This window comes from Malania oleifera, chromosome 7, assembly GCF_029873635.1.
Source record: "Malania oleifera isolate guangnan ecotype guangnan chromosome 7, ASM2987363v1, whole genome shotgun sequence".
In the NCBI taxonomy this organism is placed as follows: domain Eukaryota; kingdom Viridiplantae; phylum Streptophyta; class Magnoliopsida; order Santalales; family Ximeniaceae; genus Malania; species Malania oleifera.
This window is the reverse complement of record NC_080423.1, coordinates 78,147,488-78,171,792: the sequence shown is the minus strand read 5'-3', so window position 1 is coordinate 78,171,792 and position 24,305 is coordinate 78,147,488. Positions and strand designations below refer to the sequence as shown.

General features: G+C 36.9%; 1 protein-coding gene across 1 annotated transcript in view; it reads right to left on the bottom strand.

Moving 5' to 3' along the window:
* Positions 1–24,305, bottom strand: part of LOC131160534 (kinetochore-associated protein KNL-2 homolog) — an 82,124-nt gene that overhangs the window by 55,480 nt on the left and 2,339 nt on the right. The window contains exons 3-5 of the mRNA XM_058116318.1: positions 17,343–17,487; positions 15,550–15,646; positions 13,941–15,334 (exon numbers count right to left, since the gene is read on the bottom strand). Of these exons, the coding sequence (XP_057972301.1) occupies positions 13,941–15,334; positions 15,550–15,646; positions 17,343–17,487 (1,636 nt within the window). The remainder of the gene's footprint in view (positions 1–13,940; positions 15,335–15,549; positions 15,647–17,342; positions 17,488–24,305) is intronic.

The window sequence follows — 24,305 nt, the reverse complement described above, 5'->3', positions numbered from 1 at the left end:
CCGATAACATTTCTTGTGCCTGCTTTTAATTTCCGCATTTTAAATTCCAGCATTTGAATGTTTATGTTTTTTATTAAAATTGATTGGGTTTATGAACTGATAGAAAGACCCTCGGTTTGGGTAATACTGATTATGGAATTTGAACTAAACCTAGGACGAATTTTTAAATAACCAATTCACCCCCCCTCTTGGGAATACTCCAATTCCAACACCATTCTAAGTTATTTCATATCTTTTGTGCTTTTTTGTTCTGAAATGACAACTTGATTTTGTTTGCCTATTTCGGATACTTCGAAGTGATAATGCTAAAGAGTAATTTCGTATCCAGTTCACCACTTATATAACTCAATTTAGTATTGTTCATTAGTCAACCTATGCCCTCCATAACAAAATGGAGTTGTAGAGAGGAAAATAAACATATCCTTGAAGTTATTCATACCTTACTTTGTCAAATGCATGTTCCTAAAGTGTTTCATAAAATTACTCGTACCTTTGTCAAATGCATGTTCCTAAAGTGTTTTGGAGTGATGTTGTACTCATTGCTTGCTATCTTAACAAGATGTCATTCACTGTTCTTGGTTGTAAAATTCCCTACTCTGTTCTCCTTCTAAATGCTCCTATGTTCTCTTTACCTCCCCGTATATTCGAGTGTGTGTCCTTTGTTCATCAATTGATCCCCAGGGTGGATAAGCTAGATCCCTATGATATAAAATGTGTCTTTCTAGGCTATCCGTGTACTCAAAAGGAATATCATTTTTATAGTCCTATTATGCATCACTTTTTTGTCTCTACCAATCTTAACTTCTTTTTGAGTCTAAACCATACTATTCTCAATCCCTGAGTGCTTCTGACCTCAAAGAGTTTCTTCTTTTGCCTCATCTTCTAGATTCTAATTTGTTGTCTCCGCCCAGTTTTCCATTTATGTCGCCACATGGTTTGTGTCCTTCTTATTGGCTCAATCATCCTAATTTGAAAGTGCATCAAAGCAGCGGCTGAAGGAAAGATAGTCCCCTCCAACTTCTGCCGCTATGTCTTTGATTTCCTTGTCTGATGACCCCATTTCCCACAATCTTGATCCTCTCATTACCTGTCCGGAAAGGTAAATGCACATGTACACAACATCCCATCTCCAACTTTGTTTGCTATGACTTCTTGTCACCCACCTATTATTGTTTTGTCAGTATTCTATCTTCTGTTCTCTTGCTAAATCTATTTCTAAACCCTTAGCCCACTTTGTTGCGAAGGGATATACTCAAGTGTACGGTTTGGATAATTTAGAACATTCACCCCACTCACCAAACTTGCCTCTATATGTGTGTTCATCTTCTTAGCCACCGCTTGTCACCGGCCTCTGCATTAGTTGGATGTAAAGAATGTCCTCTTGCATGGTGATCTTCAGGAGGAGGTGGAGTAACCACCTAGTTTGTTTCTTGGAGGGAGGTTAGGCTTAGTGTATCGGCTCAAGAAATCATTGTATGGTCTAAAAAAATCTCCCAAAGCATGGTTTGGTTGATTCAATGTTGTAGCACTTGAGTTTGGAATTTGATAGTGTGCAATAGATCATTCTATGTTTTATCATCATATGACTCATACCCAGTCGATAGGATTCTACTAATTGTGTATGTGGATGATATTGTGATTACCGGTTATGCTAATCAAGGTACCCACTACCTAAAAAATTTTCTACAAACTTAAGCTTCAAATCAAAAAATTGGGGCAATGAAGTACTTCTTGGGTATATATAAAAGTATCCAAATCTCATATGGAAACTATTTTTTTACAAAGTATGTTCTTGATCTTTTGAAAGAGATTGGGCTGTTAGGATCAAACATGTTCATACACCCATGAATCCTAATAGCAAGTTAGTTCCAGATATGGGTGATTTTTTGCCCGACCAAAGACAATATCAAAGACTTGTTGGAAAGTTGAATTATCTTGTAGTCACTCAATCAAATAGATCTTTCTTCTGAAACAAACGTCATGAATCAATTTTTGGATTCTCTAAGAACAAGTCACTAGGATGCGGTAATTCACAACTTGAGATATCTAAAAGGTGCACTTAGGAGAGATCTCTTATATCAAGATTAGGGTCACACTTATATTCAAGGATATATAAATGCTAATTAGATTGGGTCACCTTTCTACAAAAGATCTACAATTAGACGTTGTATTTTTTTATGGTGTTAATTTGGCTTCTAGGAAGAATAAGAAACAAACTGAGATGACCAAGTCAAGTGCTAAGTCAAAGTATAGGGTCATGCTCACACAACATGTGAACTTGTTTGGTTGAAGAACTATTGGAGGAACAGGTTTTCCATATTCTCAATCAAAGGAGTTGATATGTGATAATCAAGCTACTACTCATATCGCCTCCAACCCGATCTTCCACCCAATCTTTAACAAGCGAACAAAACACATTGAAGTTGATTGCCACTTTGTTTGTGAGAAAGTTGTCTAAAAGCTCATCACAACCACTTATTTTAAGTCTAATTTGCAGCCTGCTGACTTGCTCACAAAGGCTTTGAGGGGTGCTCATGTTAAATTCATTTGTAACAAGCTAGGAGCATATAATATCTATGCTCCAGCTTGAAGGGAGTGTTAGTAGGCATTTCAGTCCTTACCATTATTAGTATGTGCTAGTGCTATGTCAATAAATGAGAGTTAGTAAGGGTATTATGGTCATTGATATGTACTTTATATATTATAAATAGATGGAGAGATCTATCATTGTGATTAAGTCTTCCGTTTTGCCTAATATCTTAACAAAAACTAAAACACCATTAAACAATTTTAGAGTGGTCCTATGAGATGTATTCTTTCTGTAGGAACAGTTTTAATACATCTAACATGCCCTTGCACTTGAAAGCTCATTGGATTTGAAGAGTGGATGAAACATAGGCCTATCATCAAGGAGTCCATAGGTAGCCTTGATACACATAGGAGAGCATCAACTTGACCCAAAAGCTTAAGCCTATTGGGTCTTGGGTCCAACAATGTATATAAGCACCCATCTTTCATTCTATTTTTCCAATGTGGGACAAACTCACAAGTGGAATTTTCAACAATCTCCCCCTCACTTGTGAGTTCCAATCACTTCCCCTTCAACTGAAATCGTCTCCCTCGTGGGAGTAAGCTCAATTCTCCAATAGTTGCTCAAGTGGGTCTTACTACCACGTCTTACGTGTCTCGAATTGCACTCCACATGCCTACCTCCCACGTCTTGACCCTATTTAGATCCATCTTCCAGCCTAGATGATCTTTATTGGCCTTGGTCACACACTTGGCCCTCCAGCTGTTAGCACGTCAGGAGAATTAGCTTCATGCTTCTATTTTTACGATGTTGCTTGCCCAGAGTTACAAATCATCGGCTCTGATACCACTTGTTGGCACCGAAGGAGTCCATGGGTAGGCTTCATACGCATGGGTGAGCACCAACTTAACCCAAAAGGTTTAGCCTATTGAGTCTTGGGTCCAACCATGTATATAAGCACCCATCTGTCACTCTATTTTTCCAATGTGCAACAAATTCACAAGTGGAATTCTCAACAATAAAAATAAAAATAAAAAAGAAGAGTAAGCACTGCCCTGATTGCAAACAAAATTGTGAATGCCTATATTAAGAGTAGGTAAAGAGTAGCGGTATGTAAGCTGGATATGGAGAAGGCATCTGACCACATGAATGGAAGTTTCTACACTATATCGAGAATGAGTTTTGGGGAAATCTGGTGTAGTTGGATCTGTCAACGTATATCCCCTCATTCTCCATGCTCATCAATGATTGCCCAACAGATTTTTTTCAAATCTTTGCACAGTTTGAGACAAGGAAACCCCCTCTCTCCCTATTTGTTTATCTTGGTGATGGAAGTATTGAGCTTGTTAAGGCTTGATATACATTGTTGGCCCACAACCTATGAGCTTAAGCTTTTAGGTAAAGTGGTAATTTAACATGGTATCAAAGTTGGTTACCAGGAGGTCCTGCATTCTAGTCTTGTTGCCCGCGTTTATTGTGTGGTGTTTAAAAAATTATTCTATTCCCTATCATGGGTGTTATTTATCCTGTGTTTATCTTTCTGCACATGTTGTCGAGTTGCTCGTACAAGGGAGTGTTAAGGCTTGATATACATTGTTGGCCCACAACCTAAAAACCTAGGTTTTTAGGTAAAGTGGTAATCTAACAGAGCCTTGTGATAATCAGTGCCAATGAAAGGTGGCCTGCTCAAGGGGCATGGCATCAGAAGGAACAACGAAATTATGGTAGTCTCCCATCTAATTCTTGCATATGACACAATCATATTTAGTGAAGACGAGCCTAACAAATCCTTAATCTTAGAAAAATCCTCCTCAGGTTCGAAGCCAAGAAAAGGTGAAATCATTCCAGTGGGGCTTGTGATTTTGGGCCATCTTTTAAGCTACAAGCTTGGAGCTTGCCTTATTAGTAACTTTGGTCTCCCCCAAGGGGCCAAGTTCAAAGACAAGGGAGCTTCAGATCCTATAGTTGGAGCATTTAAAACAAAACTTTTTGGTTGGATAAGGAATTACCTGTCAAAAGGTGGCGCATACTCATGCCTATTAAAAGTACTTTATCCAATCTCCCTATTTATTTTATGTCTCTTTCTCCCATCCCCAGTGTTGTTGACAAGAGATTGGAAGGTATCCAAAGAAGATTCCTATGGGAGAACATTGGTGAGGAATTTAATATCATCTTGTTAAATAGGGGCACTTAAACAACCATGCAAAAGGGAGGTCTAGGCCTCAAATCCTTCTAACTTTCAATAAGGACTTTTTTAGGAAGTAGCTATGTAGATTCATCATGGAGAAGAATCATTGCTAGAGACAAGTCATTACTACAAGTACGGCCTCCATCACAATTACTGGACCTCAAAAGAGTAGACCAAAGCCCATGGAAATACATCAAGATAGGTTGGGTGAAATTCTTCTCTCTCATTTATTTTCATGTAGGAATCGGGAGGATGATTTTTTTTGGCATGATACTTGGAGTGGCGAGTCCCAAATCAGCACTTAATACCCATCTATCTTCAGGCTAACCTGCAATAATGACGCCCTCATTTGCCAGTAGCTGGAGCTAGCTAATCAAGGAATGTTCTAGAATGTTCCCTTTATTATGAATGCTTTTGACTGGGAGATTTATGTTCTGACAAATTTTTACAGCAGCCTCTACAAAATTCAATGCCAGGCCACCTCCAATAAGCCCAAGTGGTCCTTGAACAAAGATGGAAACTTCAAAGTCAGATCTTATTATAAACACCTTAGCTACCTGGCGAAGTGCCGCAGCAATTTCTTTGGAAGCTCTTTTGGAGAACTCCAGCCCCCTCAAAGATTTCTTTTTTTTCACCAGGGAGGCAACACTTGGGAAGATCCTTACCTTCGATAATCTTTAGAAAAAGGGCTTATTGCCCATGAATAGATTTATATTATGCCTAGAGCAGGCTAAGTCGGTTAAGCACCTTCTTCTTCGCTATTCTTGGAATAGAAACCTCTAGAGCTTGGCCATTTCCATATCAAGTATGTTGTAAAGTTAGAGATGGAGGTAAGCAGAAGAAAAGAAGAGAAGAAGAGAAGACGTAAGAAAAAGAAAGGTGGCAGTTTCATGGAGTGTCGTTCAGCTCCAGAATTACCCTTTTATATATTAATAATAAAAAAGCATGAAAGATAAAAATACCCCTTCACACCACATAATTACTAAAATAGCCTATTTCTTCTACTGCTCCCCCTCAAGCTGGAGGTGGATAAATATCACCAAACCCCAGCTTGTTACAACCACTAGATAAGGCAAGCTTAAATAAAGCCTCCGTGAAAACATCACCTAACTGATCCATAGATTTCACAAATGGAGTCCTTGCAACCTTCTTCAACACAGTATCCCTCACAAAATGACAGTCAACTTCCATGTGCTTTTTGTCCTCTCATGAAACACTAGGCTACTAGCAATATAAATGGTAGCTTGATTATCACAACACATTCTATGGGCTACTTAACCAAGACTCCCATCTCTAACATAAGAGAATTCAACCACATAAGCTCATCCACAGTATGAGCCACAGCTCGGTGTTCTACTTCAGCACTGGATCTAGCTACAGTTGTTTGTTTCTTGCTACGCTAGGTAACAAGATTACCTCTCATAAATGTATAGTATCCAATAATAGACCTTTGATCATCAACTGAGTCAGCCCAATCTGCATCAAAGAATCCCATGACCTCACAAATTCTATTACATTTATTTGTCAAACCACCACTAGTAGAGCCTTTGAGATACCTTAGAATCCTACAAATAGCATCCCAATGTTGTTTGGGATTTTCCATAAACTGACCCACCACCCTCATAGCAAAGGATATGTTAAATCTAGTGACAGTCTGATAGATCAACTTGCCAGCCAACTGTCTATATCAACATTTATCTTCAAAATCCAGTTCAATATCCCTAGACGGCTTCACATTGGGATCCATGGGAGTATCGACTGGTTTAGCTCCCAACATACCAATCTCACTAAACAAGTCCAAGGTATATTTTCGTTGAGATAGATTCAACCCTTTGTTACACTGTACAATCTCAATGCCAAGAAAGTAACGTAGAGTACTAAGTCCTAAATTTGAAAATTTTCTTGAAGCCTATCTGACATTTGTAACCCCACTTTGGCCATTGTCAGTGATGATGATGCCATCAACATAAACTACTAGAAGCACCACACCTATCTCATTTTGGCGAACAAATACCAAATGATCAGAGTAGCACTAAATAAGACCAAATGCAGAGACCACCTCAATAAATTTGTCAAACCAGTTACCAGGCTCGAGGAGACTGCTTAACATCATAAATGGTCTTATGCAACCTACATACCTTACCAAGAAGAAGATCCACCAAATCCATGTCCCTCGAATGGTCAAGGCATCCATTTCTACATCTATTGCATGGTTACACCCAAGGTTAGCAAGTGCTTCAGCATATGAAGAAGAGATAGAGACAGAGGTCATTGACAAGGCAAAAGAATGCATAGGACTAGGAAGGTGTTGAACTAAAACAAAATGAGCAATAGGGTAAGCAACTAATTGTCTACATGTTTGAGTACCTTTCCATTGTGCAGTCGACAAATCCAAATCACATAGGGATGGATCTTGAGAATTAGAATCTGAAACAATGGAGGGCAAGAGAGGCGGTTGCATAGTGGTAGCAATGTCTATGCCCATTTTTTGTCATCTATAAACCCTCAATTGTTCTTTTGGGCCAATAACTAATGGATCTGAAGAAGGATCAAAATTTTTCTCTAGAGGGATAACGGTAGGGATCGATGGATCAATACATGAGGGGGAGCCAAAAATCATTGATGGACTCAAAATATATCCATCCAATGAGGAACTAGCACTAAAGAAATAGGGTGTCCCCTCAAAAAAGGTAACATCTGCACTAATGTATTCCTTGCGGTAGGGATCATAAAGCCTAAATCCTTTTTGAGTTCTTGAGTAGCCAACAAAGACACATTTAATAGCACAAGGAGCGAATTTGTCCTAACCTACAAGTGGAACATGAACAAAACATATGCACCCAAAGACATGAAGCACAACAAAGAACATGGATGTTTTTGGACACAAGATAGAGAAGGGAATTTGTCCCCCTAGAATACTAGAAGGCATCCTATTAAGCAAAAGGCAAGCTGTCAAAAGAGCATTGATCCAAAGGATTTTAGGAACATGCATATGAAAGAGTGGAGACTGTGCTATGTCAAGTATTTCTATTTTTCAATTCAACTATTCCATTTTGTTGAGGGCTATGTACACATGATGTTTGATGAATAATTCCTATGGCCAAGCAAAAAGTTTGAAGCTCATTTTGAACAAATTCAAGTGCATTATCAAATCGAAAATTTTGAATACTAATGCCAAACTTTGTTTTTATTTCCTCGTAGAACTGAGTAAATACATTAAGAAATCCATACCTGTCTTTTAACAGATAGATCTAGGTCATATGTGAAAAATCATCCACAAAGGACCCAAAATATTGATGATCAGTCAAATTTTTTACTCAACATGGACCCCAAATATCTAAATGAATAATAGAAAACAATGATTTACTATGAGAATCAACTCTAGACGGAAAAGATGTCCTAATCAATTTTCCTAGTTGACACACAGAACACTCAACATGGGAAATAGACTTGAACACAGGAAAAACTTGTTGCAATTTTTGAAGTGATGGATGACCCACACAAGCAAGCCATCGATCAAAGAAATGACATGGGTGGAAATTGAAGAAGTTGTATGATAAGAACTGGATCTACCACCACCATCATCGAATAGTGCAAACCTCCTTTCTCAAGCCCTCCATTGATCCTCTTCTTTGTCCGAAGATCCTAAATAACACATTGAGAAGGAAAGAAGATCACAAAACAATTATGTGATTTAGTTAAATGACTCATTGATAATAGGTTCAAGGGGCATTTAGGTACACAAAATAAAACATAGAGGAATAGAAGGAAACAAAAGAATATTGCCACAACCAAAGAGTGGTGCAACTGAACCATCAGCAAGAGTAACCTTGGAGTGTAAAGTGGTGAGTTTTGTGGACTGAAATAAATTAGGGGTACCTATCATATGGGAGGAGGCACCAGAGTCAATAACCCATGTGAGGAGGATGAAGAGGTAAGAAGCCCGATTGTTCCTAAATAGGCCATAGTAGCACTAAATGTAGAAGACTAGGTTTGAAGCTGTTGAACCATGCAAAGAAGATTGTTATACTCTTCTTGGGACACGATAGACGATGTGCTAACTCCCCAACGGAGTGCCTTGGTGCACTAGAAGCGTAACTGTAAAATACCCTCAAAAAGAGACTTAAGCCCAAGTAGGTTTCTCATGGAGATCCCAACATCGATCAATAGTATGATTGTTCTTGCCACAATGTCTGTAAACGCAAGAATTGCCACAACAAACTCCTAGTCCTAATACACTACTTTTGCCACAACCGTCATCCAAACCTCGTCCTCGTCCTCTAACACTCCCCCAACCATAGCTAAAAGTATTGCTAACCCTGGATGAACTATCACGTGAAGAAGCCCCAAAAGAAGACTGAGAGCTATCTTTGGTGATCCTCTAGCTCCTAGCATATGCTTCATTTATAGATGGAATAAATTCACTAGTAAGAATATGATCGCGAATTGGTTGAAGTTATGGACTCAACCCAGCTAAAAAATTGGCAGCCAAGAACTCTGTTCATCGACTCTTAATCATCTCAATGTCGGAACTAATTGGTTAATAAATCTTGAGCTCCTCCCACATACCCTTTAGAGTGCTATAATGCTTACTAAGATTAACCTACTCGGTCATATTTGAAAAAACTTCTCAAATAAGTCAAAAACAGGAGTTTGATCTTTAAATTGTGAGAAGCTTTCATGGAGATCATCCATACGGCCTTCGCTGTTCTATGAAACATCACGTTCACAGCAATTCATGGATCCATGCTATTCCACAACCTCACAAGAAATATGTCCTTCATCCAATCTTCATAATTCTTGGAATCTGGAGACGAGGGAGAATGCAACAAACATTTGGACTTTCCTTTCACGTTAATATACACATGTACAGCCTGAGCCATTACAGGTAGTTGGAGGATCCAGCCAATTTGATGGCTGTGATCTGTATATTAACGGTATTAGCGGAAGCTCTCTCTCTCTGTGAAGTGTAAAGGATATCAAAACCACCCCCAATATGCTACAGTAAATGCACAACAGTACTGGAATGAACAACACAGCAACAATGCGAATCAGGCAGCACACACAAGCACAGAGCAGAACTTCAGAACTTCAAGAGAGCTACTATAACTATAGAACATAAGTTGCAACATCCTATGAGGAATCACTTTACCACGCAGAAGTAAGCAGCCCAGAACAAGCACCGCAGGAACTTGATAAACAACCTGGCAGCACAGCAGCTACAGGTAGGCTGGCAGCAACTAGAACTGAATGCCAGCAAGAGCAAGAAATAAAATCTTTGAACAACAATAAAAAAACACCAGAAACGGATACAAGATTGCAGCAATCAATCACGAACACACAACATCACCATGCTACAACCAACCAGCGAACAGCAAGAGCAGATACCAGAAACAGAGCGTAACTTTACATCAGCAAATCACCATGCACCCTGACAGGGATGCTGCACAGTGAAACCAAGATGAAAGGTGACTTTCAATGACCCTTAAACCAACCAGAAAATCAGATTTGAGAGCTGATTAGGTGAAGATAAGAAAGAAAATGAAAAACAGAGTGTCAAGAGAAACTCAGAAAAATCAGATCTTGAGGAGTCTGATACCATATTATAAAGTTAGAAATGGAGGCAAACAGAAGAAAAGGAGAAGCAGAGAAGAAGAGAAGAAAAGAAGAAAGAAAGAAAGACAAAAGAAGAGATGGCAGTTTTCTGGAGTCATGAAAAGTTTGCTTGGTAACAATAGTATGAACTCAAATATGCAGAGCAGCAAATTTTTAAAAATAGATGACCCTGGTAGCTTTTATGGTGAGGAATTGAGAATAGCTCAAAGTATGACTTAGAGAAGGATGAATAAGGAAACCGTTTTCAGAAGGAAAAGAAATGGAAAGATATCTCAGAAAAAGAAAATAAGTATGATTGTGATTTTGCTTGTGCTAGTGGGGTCTATTGTTGGATGAGATTCACAAAAAATTACATTATGCTTCTGACTCTTCATGCACTTGAGGATTTTTGTTATGTGCCTGAAGGTTTTGGAGTATGTATCTGTCTTAAGAGTAAGGGAGATTGGATATAGACTTGTCTGAAAATAATCAAGGTGAGGATGGGATCTTACTGACTACTGTGGAGGAAGTTAATGCGCAGGATATTGGTGCTCAAAAACTTCAGGAGCATATGGGATTGTAGCTGGGTGATCCTGGAGGGAATGAAGTTCAATTGGATGGTGCTAAAAGTAAAGAAACTAGAGGTCAGCAGGAAATAGCAAGATTACAGAGCTCTATCAACCACGAATGGAAAGGTTTAAAGAGGGGTTGTCTTAATTAGGGTTTGTTAGTATTTTCTATGTTTTAATTTCCTTTTTGTTTTTTTAGTTTAATTTCTTTTGTTTTTTCTGCTATAAGGATATCTTGTCCTCTCCTAGGTTGTACTACTCTTTGTTCTCTTTCTTAAAACATTTATGTTGCGATCAGAAAGAAAAATTTATAAGAATAAACCCCCCCCCCCCCCGACCCAAAAAAAGAATCTAAAACTCACAACTGACCATTCCTTCTATTGGAAAGATGACAACCTTCCAACATCAGCAAAGAAGAAAGCTCCTCCACCTCCCTATCATTAAGAGATTTACAAAAAATGGAAATCACAATAGGTACTATAATCATCAGAGATTGAAAAGGAAGAAATGGCATCATTATGCACCCAATATTAAAATTGGGATCCTCCATGGGATTGCTAAGAGGCTTGGCAAGATTAGATCAAGGATCTAAGATTCTACTACCAATATAAAATAAATGTAAAAAAATACATTTATGTGTTACTTTTCATAAACTTAAATATTATAAACCTAAAAATTGTATAGCAAGTGTTCAAGACTAGGAAAATAACAAGTATCTTCTAAGGTACAGCCACCAAGTAACAAAGAGACCAAGTGTTTAAATTGTTGCATTCTTATCCAAAAAGAAAAAGAAATAGATAAATGTAATTTTTTTACGAAAAAAAATTAATCAACAAACAACTATACAACATGAACATCTAAAATATTAAAATTAGCAAACAAATAACAAAAGCAAAGGCTGCCAAACTATCAAGCTAGCTCATTAAGATTAGCATCAACATTCAAATGCTAGAGCTCATCTACTTAATGCAGCAGTATTGAAATTTGGAGTCATTCCAGAATAGTGGTTTTGAGTACTTGTGTTGATGACATTATTACATTGAGATGATGCGGACAGATTGAAGCAAATGATATTATAAATAAAGAAACATTTTGGAACAAAGGGTTTGAGAAAGCTATAATATTTTCTTGTAAGCATTAAAATAAGCTAGATATAAGGATTTTGCCTACCACAGAGAAAGTATGTCACAGGTTTACTCTCGAAGGCTGACATGCTTGAGGCTAAACCAGCAGAAACCCCAATAATTGTGAATGCTTAAAGACATGGAGAGTTCAAAATTTGAGAACCCCAAACAGCAAAGACAGCTGGTTGGTAAGCTTATTTGCTTAATGAGCATTATGTTTGCTGTTGATGTTGACCAGGTTATGGAAAATCCAAAACTAGTACCCTGGTCCCTGGGAGTCTGTTAATAGGATTTTGAGGCATCTTATAGTGCTCGAGGCCAGGAATTGATCTATAAACCACTTAGACATCTTGAGATTTTTGGTTATGCAGATCACACTATTGGGCAGACTCTAAATCTGACAGGAGACAACCGTAGGATATTGCACATCGGCAAGAGGTAATCTAACATGTGGAAATGCAAGAAGTGAAAGGTGGTTGCTACTTGCTACATCAAGTGCAGAAGCTAAGTATAGAGGTAATATGCATCCTGCATCTGAATTGATGTGGTTGAAACCCTAGTGCAAGAATTTGGTGTTATTTGTGGTCCATCCATGATCATGTACTGTGTAATCAGCCTGCCATCTTCATAGTAATCCAATTTTCCATTAAAGAACAAAGCATATTGAAGTAGACTGCTATTTTGTATTCAATGTTGTAATGTCACAAAGATTTCTACACCCTATGTTAAGTCAGACGATGTCAAGTCAGATGAGCAACTAACTGATTGCTTCACTGCATCCTTTGGGAGTGGACATGTTTCACACAGTTGTCGCAAGCTGGGCTCGGGAAATATATGTGCCTGGAAGTTTTAGGATGTTAAGTATAAACTTTTTCTTCATAAAAGGATGGGCTAGTAATTAATAACAGTTGGGGTTATTTGTCAAATAATCATTCAGAAAGGAGTTTTCATAAACAAGTATTTTAATATTATACATGTCTCAGCACTCCTAAAAGAGGTATGACTACTCTATTCGCCCCCCACCTTACATTAACTTACTTCTCCTCTCCTCTTTTTTCTTTTCTTACTAACCTTAGTAACAAATGCATTGGCAAAAGCAGATTGGAAACATTAACCTAATTGCCTAAAAAGCCCTAGATTCTAGAGATACAGCACAGGCATCTAGTGCTTACCGTCCTCACTAAGAAGCACAAGATTTCATGCAATTAGAAGCACCAAAAATGCGCAAATGGCTAAGCAGCATTTTAATAAAGGAACAGTTGCCATACGATTGAGAAAATATAATATCTCATTTACTTCTTATTCCATTCACTTTTTCTTCTTAAGTTAGCCCATTTCAGCACACAATAATGTTACATAAGAAAACTCAAAAGCAGTACTTCATCAATCGGAAATAGGATCATCAAATGTTCTATAAATAGCCATCATCAGAAGGACTAGGACATCATATCATCTATATCATATCAGGCACTCTGTTACAGATGTAACTGATGCATCCGTATCTGATTATAGTAAGCAGGCTACTTCAAAAGGATCCCCTTCAGCAAACTAGTTTCCACATTATACAACTTTCATGCTTATTTTAATGCTGAAAATGAAATTTGTTATGCCAGGTTACAGAAACTGGCAATGGGGATGGCAGATTATATCTTCATAATTCATTAATCATTATTAGCAATTACATTAAAAATTGTTTTATCATAAATAAGAGGCCAAAAAGACCAAATGGCAATCTCACCCAAATAGCATTACACCAGATCATTACAGCCTCATCCCTTATTATATAATTTGGCACATGATAATCATCACCCAATGTTAACATACCATATAATGGTGTATTAAAAGGGCTGTCCATGCACTGAAAACCAGCAAAATTATCACACAGAAGGGAAACAAAATATTTTTTATATAAGAAACCACTAAAAAGAGCTCACTTGTGTAGCATTAAAATTCCCCTTAGCATGCTTCCCAGATGAGTCTACCTCTTTAGCATTGCTTTTTTGCTCCTCTCTAACTTTTAAGTCATTTGAGAGGATTGTGTCAACAAGCCTTGCAGAAGACCCAACCGACTTATATGTGCTCTTACTTCGGGTAACAATTTGATTTGAACTATTTCCATGCTTCGTTTTGTGTTTTGCATCAATATGAACAGAGGACTGCAAATTCTGCGGGCAAACATCTTTTTGTTTTTTCTTCTTCAATTTATGGACAGGCAGTTGAAGTTCGACGTCGGATTTAGTCGAGACATTTTTGCTTCCTGAAGCAGACGCAACATTTTCTCCAAGATTCTCTACATGACGAAAGCTCACTGAATCAGAATTTAAATTATTTCTCTTAGCTTTCAACCCACAGATAGTTTGCCTTTCCTTCTGTCTTCGTCCAGTATTTCTTGACTGTTGTTTCAATACTTTTCCCTCAGGTGGCCCTGAAATTTCCCCTGGCAAGTTCTTATTTTCACCTGATTTGAAATTTCTAACAGATGAATGTAGGTCCAATTTCTCTTCATCTGGGTTCCCAATGGCCTTTGATAGGGAATTCTGGCCATTGATTTTACACTTCACATGACATTTTGAAGCAATATCCTCTGTTTGATAGTCATTCAGAATATCAATATCCACTTTGGTTGGAGTAACGATGTTTGCTTCATAGCCTGAGGCCATGCTAGGACACTTCATGGCATTGCTAATAGAATTTAAAGATGTTCTAAGAATTCTAATATTATCGTCAATTGATGCTGCAGAAGAAAATTCTTTTTGCATTCTATAAACACCAGCAGTAGATGAATTTGAATTATTAACACCGCAAAATTCAACCGAGAAAACCTTATTAACAGCAGAGGAATTCGCATTGCCACCATTCCCTGGCGATCTTTCCTTGGAATCCTTATTGCTTTCTGAGCAGTTTCTCCTAGAAGATTCTGTAAAAGGTTCTACTGGCACTACAACAGTATCCTCAAATGAACTAACAATGTCATTATCAGAACCTCTTTGTAAGGGAAGGTTCCATGAAGCATCATTTTTCACATTATCAACATTAAAATTCACAGGATCTGTGAAACTTGAAGTTTCTGAGGCATCAGTGTTGAGCATCTCAGACACAATTTGAGAAAGCAGTTTCTGATCTACAATTGAAGACTTATGAAAACCAATCTGATGGAGGTCACACTGTTCCATTTGTACAACTCCACTGCTTTCATGTCCCAATTTTGTTTTACCCAAAATATCTTTGTTGCTATCATGCATGTCTTCAGTAATGCCCATCTCATCTTCATATGAAGTTTCTTGTTGCAAGAAAGAGGCCATAGAAGTAGTACTTGAATTTGCATTTACTGAGAATGATGTAAACTCAGACAGAGGGAGGGGGAATGAATTTTGAAAAAAAATAAAACAAAAGAAAAAAAACAAAAACAAAAATAAAAACAATTTTAGAGTGCAACTTTAGTAAGGTATGGACAAGAAACTACACATTCTAAAAAAAAAAATTATATCAAACCAATGCGCACTGCATAATATGCATGGTTAAGATTGTTAAAATTAGAGTTACCTCTCGAAACAACTCCAATATTAACTTCTGCATCAAAGTAATTTCCAGCATAATCCTCCCAGTAAGGAGGAAAACCAAGCACAAATTGGCTGAAAACCTGCGTTCAAGCTGATAGTCAAGAAGTGATTTCAATTTGAAATATAAGCAAATATAATTAAGCCATTACATCTATCATTTCAGTACAAACATAAATGTGCACACAGAGATGCCATATCAACCCCTGCAGCAATTTACATGCTTTTGGTCACAACTATACAAGCTTGAACCATATTACATGGCATGGCAAACCTATAGTCTGATTTTAAGTCAATAAAAGTCTATGAAGCATGGAAACGGATACAAGATACAGGACACAACATGAACAGAAACAAAGATACGGAAACAGAAAACTCCAAAAAAAAGAGTAGGACATGAGAGTGACATTGCATGGGCAAGTATATTAAATATATATAAATACATATATCATATGACATACCAACCAAAGGTAAAACTAACTTAGTAATAATAACAACAGTCATGTCAGCCATCAAATTTTAAAATTGCATTCACATACTCGAGAATTGATAAATATCAGTCAAGTTTATTCACATCCATGTATTTTGCCTCAAAGAAAAGCTTTATTAAGAAGCTTTTTTGAAGCAAAAAAGGCACTTTGCTTTTTTCTTTAAATCTTTACATCACATTTTTTCCATTTTATATATATATCAATAAAAAAATAACCGCACCATGTTGGAGCCATGTCGATGTGGTGTCAGAATTCAAAAATTTATACTCAAATATGTATAGACACACTTTTTGAATGTGTATTGAAGAGATATGTAGATAGACATGGATCTAGAGCAAAATGCACAGTGAATTATGCACCTACACACATGCATACATATGTATATGTATGTATAAACGCAAGGGCGCACATGCGCATGTGCACACATGTACAGAGAGAGAGAGACATTGTTTGGCCTCACTTTTTTAACCCTAGATATCTAACAAACCCAATGGAGTGAAAGGAGCCACTCTCACCATTTCAACGACATTGTTGAATTCTGCTCTAGAGAGTCACTCTCAGCAGGTCCTTTAGGCCAGTGCATGCCACCACTGCCAACACAATAAGAAGCATCCACCATTTTCTAGAGCAGATCCAATTGAGGCACAAGACACCGGTTTCATCATTATGATCAAATGAGAGGTTTTACACTTTAAACACACAACCATATAACAATAAGTAGATGCCAAGATGGAAAAGTCATAACATCCCAGCTCCTTGTGAGAACAGGATCCAAGCATCAAAGCCCATTGATCACACCAATGAACCCTACAGCTTTGACATCAATAATATTCCCATCACTAATTAAAACCATTTCCTAGAAAGTATTGGCACTCAAATTCTTGTATTATATTAAAATTTGAGTAAATTTGCACCATTGGATTTTTAAAATTAAAGGCTAAAAAATTGGTAAACTACTTAAATTATGCATCTAAGCCCTTCACATAATACATTACTAACCGATTGGATTTTCTATCCTCAATGTATCTCACAACATTTTATTGCTATTGGAAGGACAATAATTAATGTCAATGAATGCATGTCCTGCATACAAAATCTTGAGGCCTGTGGAGTCCAATGCCTTCTGCATATATTGGCTTCATATGCTTGATCAAATGCAACAAATAATTCCAAGCAGAAACCTAGTTCAAAAGGAACTTAATGCCCTATGGATATCATCTACTTCCCAAAATATGATTATACTTAATGTATATCATGCTCAGTAGAGGAAGCACAACTATCTGCATGCCTCAGAAGGGAAACCATTTTGATTTGTGCGGAACTTGTTTATGATGCCCTTGATGATAACACATATCCCATCAGCTGTCTCAAGAGTGAAGACATCATGTCTCTTGGTAATTGGTGCAGATGCAAACACGCGTACAGCTTGTTGCCTACAGTAGAAAAGCAAATAGACTCTTCTATGAGGAAAAAAAAATCTCCGCATCATTAAATTATTAAAAAAAAAAATTAGCACATAAAAACTGCAGCAAGTCAACCCAAGAATTCTAAAGAAGCAGCCAACATTTTTATAAAATAGAAATGCTGTAGAATTAGAATGAAAATTCATGACCATCAATAGCATGTTTTTATTTTTATTTATTTTTCAGATTTTAGAGACTCTATATAATATTTGCTTATTTTAATCAGTTTCCGGATTTAATAGAAGAAATAAGGCATTTTATTTTTAGCATATAAGATGGGATAATCACTAATATGTTCTTTTAGGGTTTTTAAGCTTTTTTAGCACTAATATTCTATAAACAAGATTCAAACTCACAAAGAAAAATAAATTTTGGTCAATTTCCTTTAAATTACAAAATTTCGAGAATTTTTGTCTTTCTTCCTTGTGGATATAATGAACCCCTAGTGGATTCTTAGGCTCTCAAATTGAAGACAAAAATCTTCTTCTTCACCTTTTTTTAAATATAAAAAGAATATTTATTAGAACAAAAAATATAAAATATACAAGGAATCCTTAAACACAGAGAAAACCGAAAAAAAAAAAACAATACAATCGGCTATTAAAAAGTATTCACCCAAAGAATCCAAAACCCACACCCTGGCATCCCTGTTATTAGAGATATGGAACCCTCCAACACAATAAACAAAGAAAAAGCTCCTTCATCTCCCCATCATTCAAATCCCTTCCAAAATGAAAATCATAAGAAAAAGAATCACCATCCAAATTAGAAAGGGTGTAATAACAACATTATGAAGGAAAGAAAGGCATAAAGTTGAGCAAAAGTAAGCAAGTGAAGCAGATTCCCACACCCAAACTTTTTTTTAAAAGAACCGAGAACCCTTCCAACGAAGGGCCACATTGGACCTACCCCTAGAGAGTAAACCCAAGATACCCATCTCTCCCACCCTTGGGTAACAGATGAATAAGAGGTACTGGAGCCTGCCCTTACCAATATAACCCACACCCACTACAGAATCAAACCTGAAACCTCCTACTACAAATAAATTTCACAATCCACCTTAGACCACTAAACATCCTGCAAAAGCAAATACAAGTACCATTCCCCAGCTTAAAATTTGTCAAAGAAAAAAACAAATGGTAAACTTGCGATATGAACCTCCAAGGACTATCAAATGAGCATTCAATCCATATTAGCACCCCACGCATTCACATGAAAGCCAATTTTACTTTCTGCTCAGAGCCAAAGTGAGTTCACCTTTAATGGAAACCACCACAACCATTAGCCCATAAGACCAATGTTTTATAACACCATATTGCCAAAACCCAATCCCCTCTCCTCCTTAAACCTACACATAACCTCCCATTTAAACAAATGATCCCTCCTCCCACCTATCCCTGACCAAAGAAAATCCTTCATAATCCTCTCAATCTTTTTAACCACACCACCAGGAATCTCAAACAAGGACAAGTAAAGGAATGGTAAAAAAGCAATGTTATAAGACATCAAATTGCCAAACATAATCCCCTCAATCTTTTTTAACAGCACAACTAGGAATCTTAAACCAGGATAAGGAATACAAAGGATTGGTGGAAAACTAGTCTAAATGAGAATGATATTGCCATCTAAAGAGAATAAAGCACCTTACCACCTTGGTAACCACAAGATCAAAAAAGGTTAAAAAAAGAGACTTCCCTAAGTAAGTCGAAGGCCAATCTAAAACAACACACCCAGCTAAGGAAGTCAACTACAAAACCCTATCAGAAATTAGCTTAACAATCACAATTCCACTCTTTCCAAAGCTAATTATAAGACCAGAAATTCTCTCACAATCGTGCAAAATGGTAAGAATATTCACTAAAGACTCTACTATCATCATAGAAGAAAATAATAGTGGGATACAATACACCTCAACAACTCACTAACCCCTTTGTCCACAGCTTATCTAGTCAATGCACATACAAGAACAAACAAAAAAGGAGACAAAGGATCCCCTTGTCTAACCCCCCTAGAAGACCCAAACCATGATTTCAGCTCCCTATTGGTAATCATAGGGGGGGGAAAAGTGTGCTAAATAAACTCATTCATTTTCACCACCTCTTTCCACAGCTTTTCCAACTAAACACCTTATCCATAAGCTCCCAACTAATCCAATCATAAGCCTATTCAAAATTCAACTTAAACATGAGACCCTTCCTTTTTCTATGGCGAACACCCTCCACGCCACATTTGCTAGTAAGATAGCACCACAATTTGGAACTTTAAGCAAGCAAAACCATGTTTTCAAAACCCAAACAATTAACTCAATGGAGCCACTGGGTTGAGTAGGCAAGTGGGTCAAATTTGTTGAACCAGTGATGTCAGCATTACCTAATTATAATATTACAATCATCAAATATAATATTACAAATATGTGGCCATAGACTCATAATTTCTTATTAGCTAATTATAAGTAAATAATTACTACCGATAATTTAGATAAATTCTATAATTTTCTATTTTATAAAATATTATAGACCCATTGTGGTCCGCCCCTTCCGTGGACCCCGCATACGCAGGAGCTTTGTGCACCGGGCTACCTTTTTTTATATAAAATATTATTGAAATTCGTTAATTATCATACCATATTAAAGTCAAAAAAATCCAAAATCAAAAAGAAAAAAGTTTTATTTCATTAAAAATCCATTTAAGTTGATGCCTTGGGCAAGTTACATATTATGATATTGTACAATCTACATGATGGATAAGACATCAAAACATGTGTAAATGTAAGTGTATATATGGATGTGAAATGACTCGACCACAAATACTATTTGTTAAGAAACTGAATGTGACTCATAGCGGTGCTTCACTCCTCCTGCTAGGTTCAAGCGTCATCAAAATAGCATTCCATTTTTTCATTAATGAGAATTGATTCAACTTGTCAATTCCACCAGGTCCGACTGGTTAGGCCAAGTCATCAGTTCTTACCAAATGGACTTTGGGTCGCTCCATTTTTTGGTTCATCAACCAGACCGAAAAAAGTTAGACCTGTGATGTCTATTGGGCCCAGTATTAAAACTATGAGCCAATCAATATCACTAAGCAACAAACTCAAACTATCATCGAAGAACTTTAACAATGATCTTATATACACTAATTACTAAACCAACGGACCAGCATTTGGGAAAATGATGATACGAAAGAAAAGCAATTAGGAAAAGATGGAATTTTGCCCTTCCCTGTAGAGGAGGTTTCTGAGCAAAATCTTCGAACACAGCATTTTTTGGATGAATTGGGTCTACACATGTCAAATTACAGAGGAAATGAAATTTGGATGAATGCTAGTAAATCTAAGGTCAAGAAGGGTCAGAAGGAATTAGCAAATTTGAAGTATTCAGTGAAATATGAAGGGAAGGGTTTAAAGAGGGGTTTTCTAGGATAATGTCTACGTAGTTTTATTTTTATTGTTTGTTTATTTTTGCTTCATTGAGGAAATTCTTGTCCTTGCTACGATGTAATTTCTCTTTCTTTCTTTTAATACTTCTTTTATCAAAAAAAAATTAGCCATAGACTAGAAATCTAACACCTTAGCCGATCTACTCTTCTTAGGCACAAAGGTGATAAGGTTAGAATTACACTTCTCCCCAAGGCTCCATTCCTATAAAACTCATAAAAGATTCTCAAGTAAATCCACACATCCCAGCACTCTTGGAAAAAAAACGTTAACATCTAAGCCTAGATCCTTATCCCTCTTTAGGCCAAAGTCCAAACACCATCGCACTGACTTCCTCTTCCTCAAAATGCCTCTCCAACCAAGACGTTTGTGTACTAGGAATAGGATTCCATCCAAACCCCAAGTCATCAGCCTAACATAACCCTCCTTAATATAAAAAATTTCTAAAAGATAACTTCGCCAATCCAAGCATCCCTCACGACCTACTCATCACAATTATGTCTTTTTTGTCTGTTAGCCTTTTTTTTAATAACTTTGAATTACATTCATGCTCCCTCACTCACTTAAGACTTTGTTTTCTGCCTCCAACTCCAAACCTTCTTTAGAATTACCCCGTCTCTAAGACATTTTTACCAAAAAAAAGCATTGAGCCTCTCCACCCCCCTTCTTTATTATCCAACACACTCCACCCACTCAAAATACTAGCCTTTTCCAATATGATATCTCCAAACACCTATAAATTCCACTTCTTTAAAACCTCTTTCAATCCCCCTTAAGCTTCTTCACAAACCAATATCCCTCCCAACCTACCACCAAACAATCACCATAACAAAAAGAAGGATGTTCCATCCACATGTTCTCAACAAAAAAGGCCTCACTTAACCTTTCTAGATTCCAACAAAATTAAAAAATAAATAAACAAATGGTCAAACACTAGTCCTATAGTTTTTGAATAAGGTCAAGAAATTCATACTTTCACTCCTTAACAAAATCCATCCAACCAATTAGCGACCACTCTCTCTCCCTTACATGGCAAGAGAACAAAGTATTATGCATACTCAAAGAAAACCTAACACCCCCATTTTTCTTGTTCTGAAACCTAAAAACATTTAAGTCCCCCCCCCCCCCAAAAAAAAATAATAATAATAATAATAATAATAATAATCTAGGAGAACAAAAACAAACTAAGAATGAAATGCAGGTCTAATATCCTTAATGAACACTCTCCCCCCACAACCATTGAGACACTCAACTCTAGGTGTCAACCTAGCGTCTTGCCCTGTAAGAAGTAAGAACTGCACAATCCTTACCTCCTACCATACCAAATATCCCTAATGATCCCACCCCCCGAAAATAAATAAATAAATAATCGATATACTAAAGCTTAACTTGTAAAAACACAATGTTATTTAGACACCATCTACATAATTAAACTCTTCTTCTTTTCTATCCAAAAAAAAAAAACCTCTTCATGAAGTCAGCTAGCCTTATAACATTCCGAACTCAACAACCTCATATCTTAACAATCTTACCTCATACTCCTCCATGTCCTCCCTCTAAAATAGAAGAGTTTAAATTCTCAACTCTTTTTTAACCGTCTTTTTCTTCCTCTAATATGACTTAGTAGAAACAAAAACTCTAACCTCCTTATCTATAGAGCTAATCAATTTAATACCCATCCCTCCAAGAGACTTTGAGGATCTGAGTCACCTCTCTCACCCCAAAAGGACTAATGGAAGGATAAAAATCCCCCTCAGTAGCATTATCTCTCATTACTAATGTAATCCAAATGATCTCTAGATTGATCAGAAGATCCTTTCAATTAGCTATAATCCGTTACTTGAACAGAATTCTATACAAAGTTTTATATTTGATAAACTAGACAAACTATCAGGAATGGAAAGGACACCTTTCAAAAGCTTAGAAGATCCCTGTCTTTCCATAACAGAATTCTAAGCAGGATGTCCCCAAGACACTGCCACAACTTACAGCATTATGCACTATAGTTTGAAGCATCATTGTACGGCATACCAGCCAAAGTCCCCCCCCCCCAACTGCATCATTCAGAATCTCTGCAGCTTCCTTCAAATGGTGAACACCAACCTAAGCATTCTTGGAAGACCTTCCCAGCTCCAGAGTCCCCCTCTCCTGCTATCCAAAGAAAAAACAGTACCCCAATTTGGACCAACAATGTATATTAAGCTTTAACAGTCCTAAGCATGCAGCCCTATTGCACATGAAGAGCTAAATAGATGATAAATAACCCGTTACAGGGAATATGAAAGCTATGATTGACATGATTGACACGGGTGCTACCAACAACTTTTTTTGCCAATACAGAAGCTCAATAGTTAAAGTTACATGTAAAGGAGGATCTAGGGAAGTTAAAGCCGGTGACTCCAAAGCATTGCACACAATGGTTGTTGCTTCAAGAGTGATGTTTCAGTTGGGGCCTTGGTCTGCGATAGTGGACTTTGCAATGGCACTCCAAGATGATTTGACGTGGTATCAAGGATAGGTTTCTCAATACTACTCGAGCCATCCCAATACATAACATAATGTAAAATGTAGAAAAAATTTAGTTTATCCATGGTCTAATCTTAAGAACCTTGCAGGGCAAGGGTTCAAGAGCCAAACAGCCCAACAACAAACCTAAAAGCCTATTTATAAACCGAGAAATTTAAAGCAAGGCTATATATACTAAAGAGGACATATGAATATGTGCGGAAAATGTAGAGAAGTATATTTTTTATTAAATTATTAAAAGACTCTGCATTAGGGAGTCCATTTTTTGCTTCCTTTCTGGATCAGGTACAAAAAATGATTATATTTCAAATCTAAAAGATGTAATGATGCTACAGAATTATTTTTTTCTTTTTTGGCTTTCTTCGGAAGAAGGGTAATGATATTTATTATTGGTCTACTAAATGTGAATGTTCACGAGAAATGAATTGCCTAATACATAAAATATAAAAATAAGTTTTCATTTTGAATATTATGTTTATCTTTCCTCATTTGGTTATGTGCATTCTACATCAAAGGCTCTAACCATTAAGGAGACTAGCCTAAATCACTCCCCCTTAATGGTTGCAATTCTAGTTGCAGGAGTTCTTATATTTTCTTGCCAAAAGCTTCTTTTTTAAGTGTTCTTGTATCTTTTGAACAAAAGTTAACTCATTTTATAAGAGTATATCCATTAAAGCAATAAGCAGTTAAATTAATATCTTCTGATTGTGTTTGTTTACCTCTCTTGTTCCCTCCATTTGTTCCAAAGAAGAACAGGGCAATTTACGATTAAATTTTTATAACTTTATATGTTCATGCTGAGAGAGAGAGAGAAACACGGAGAGAG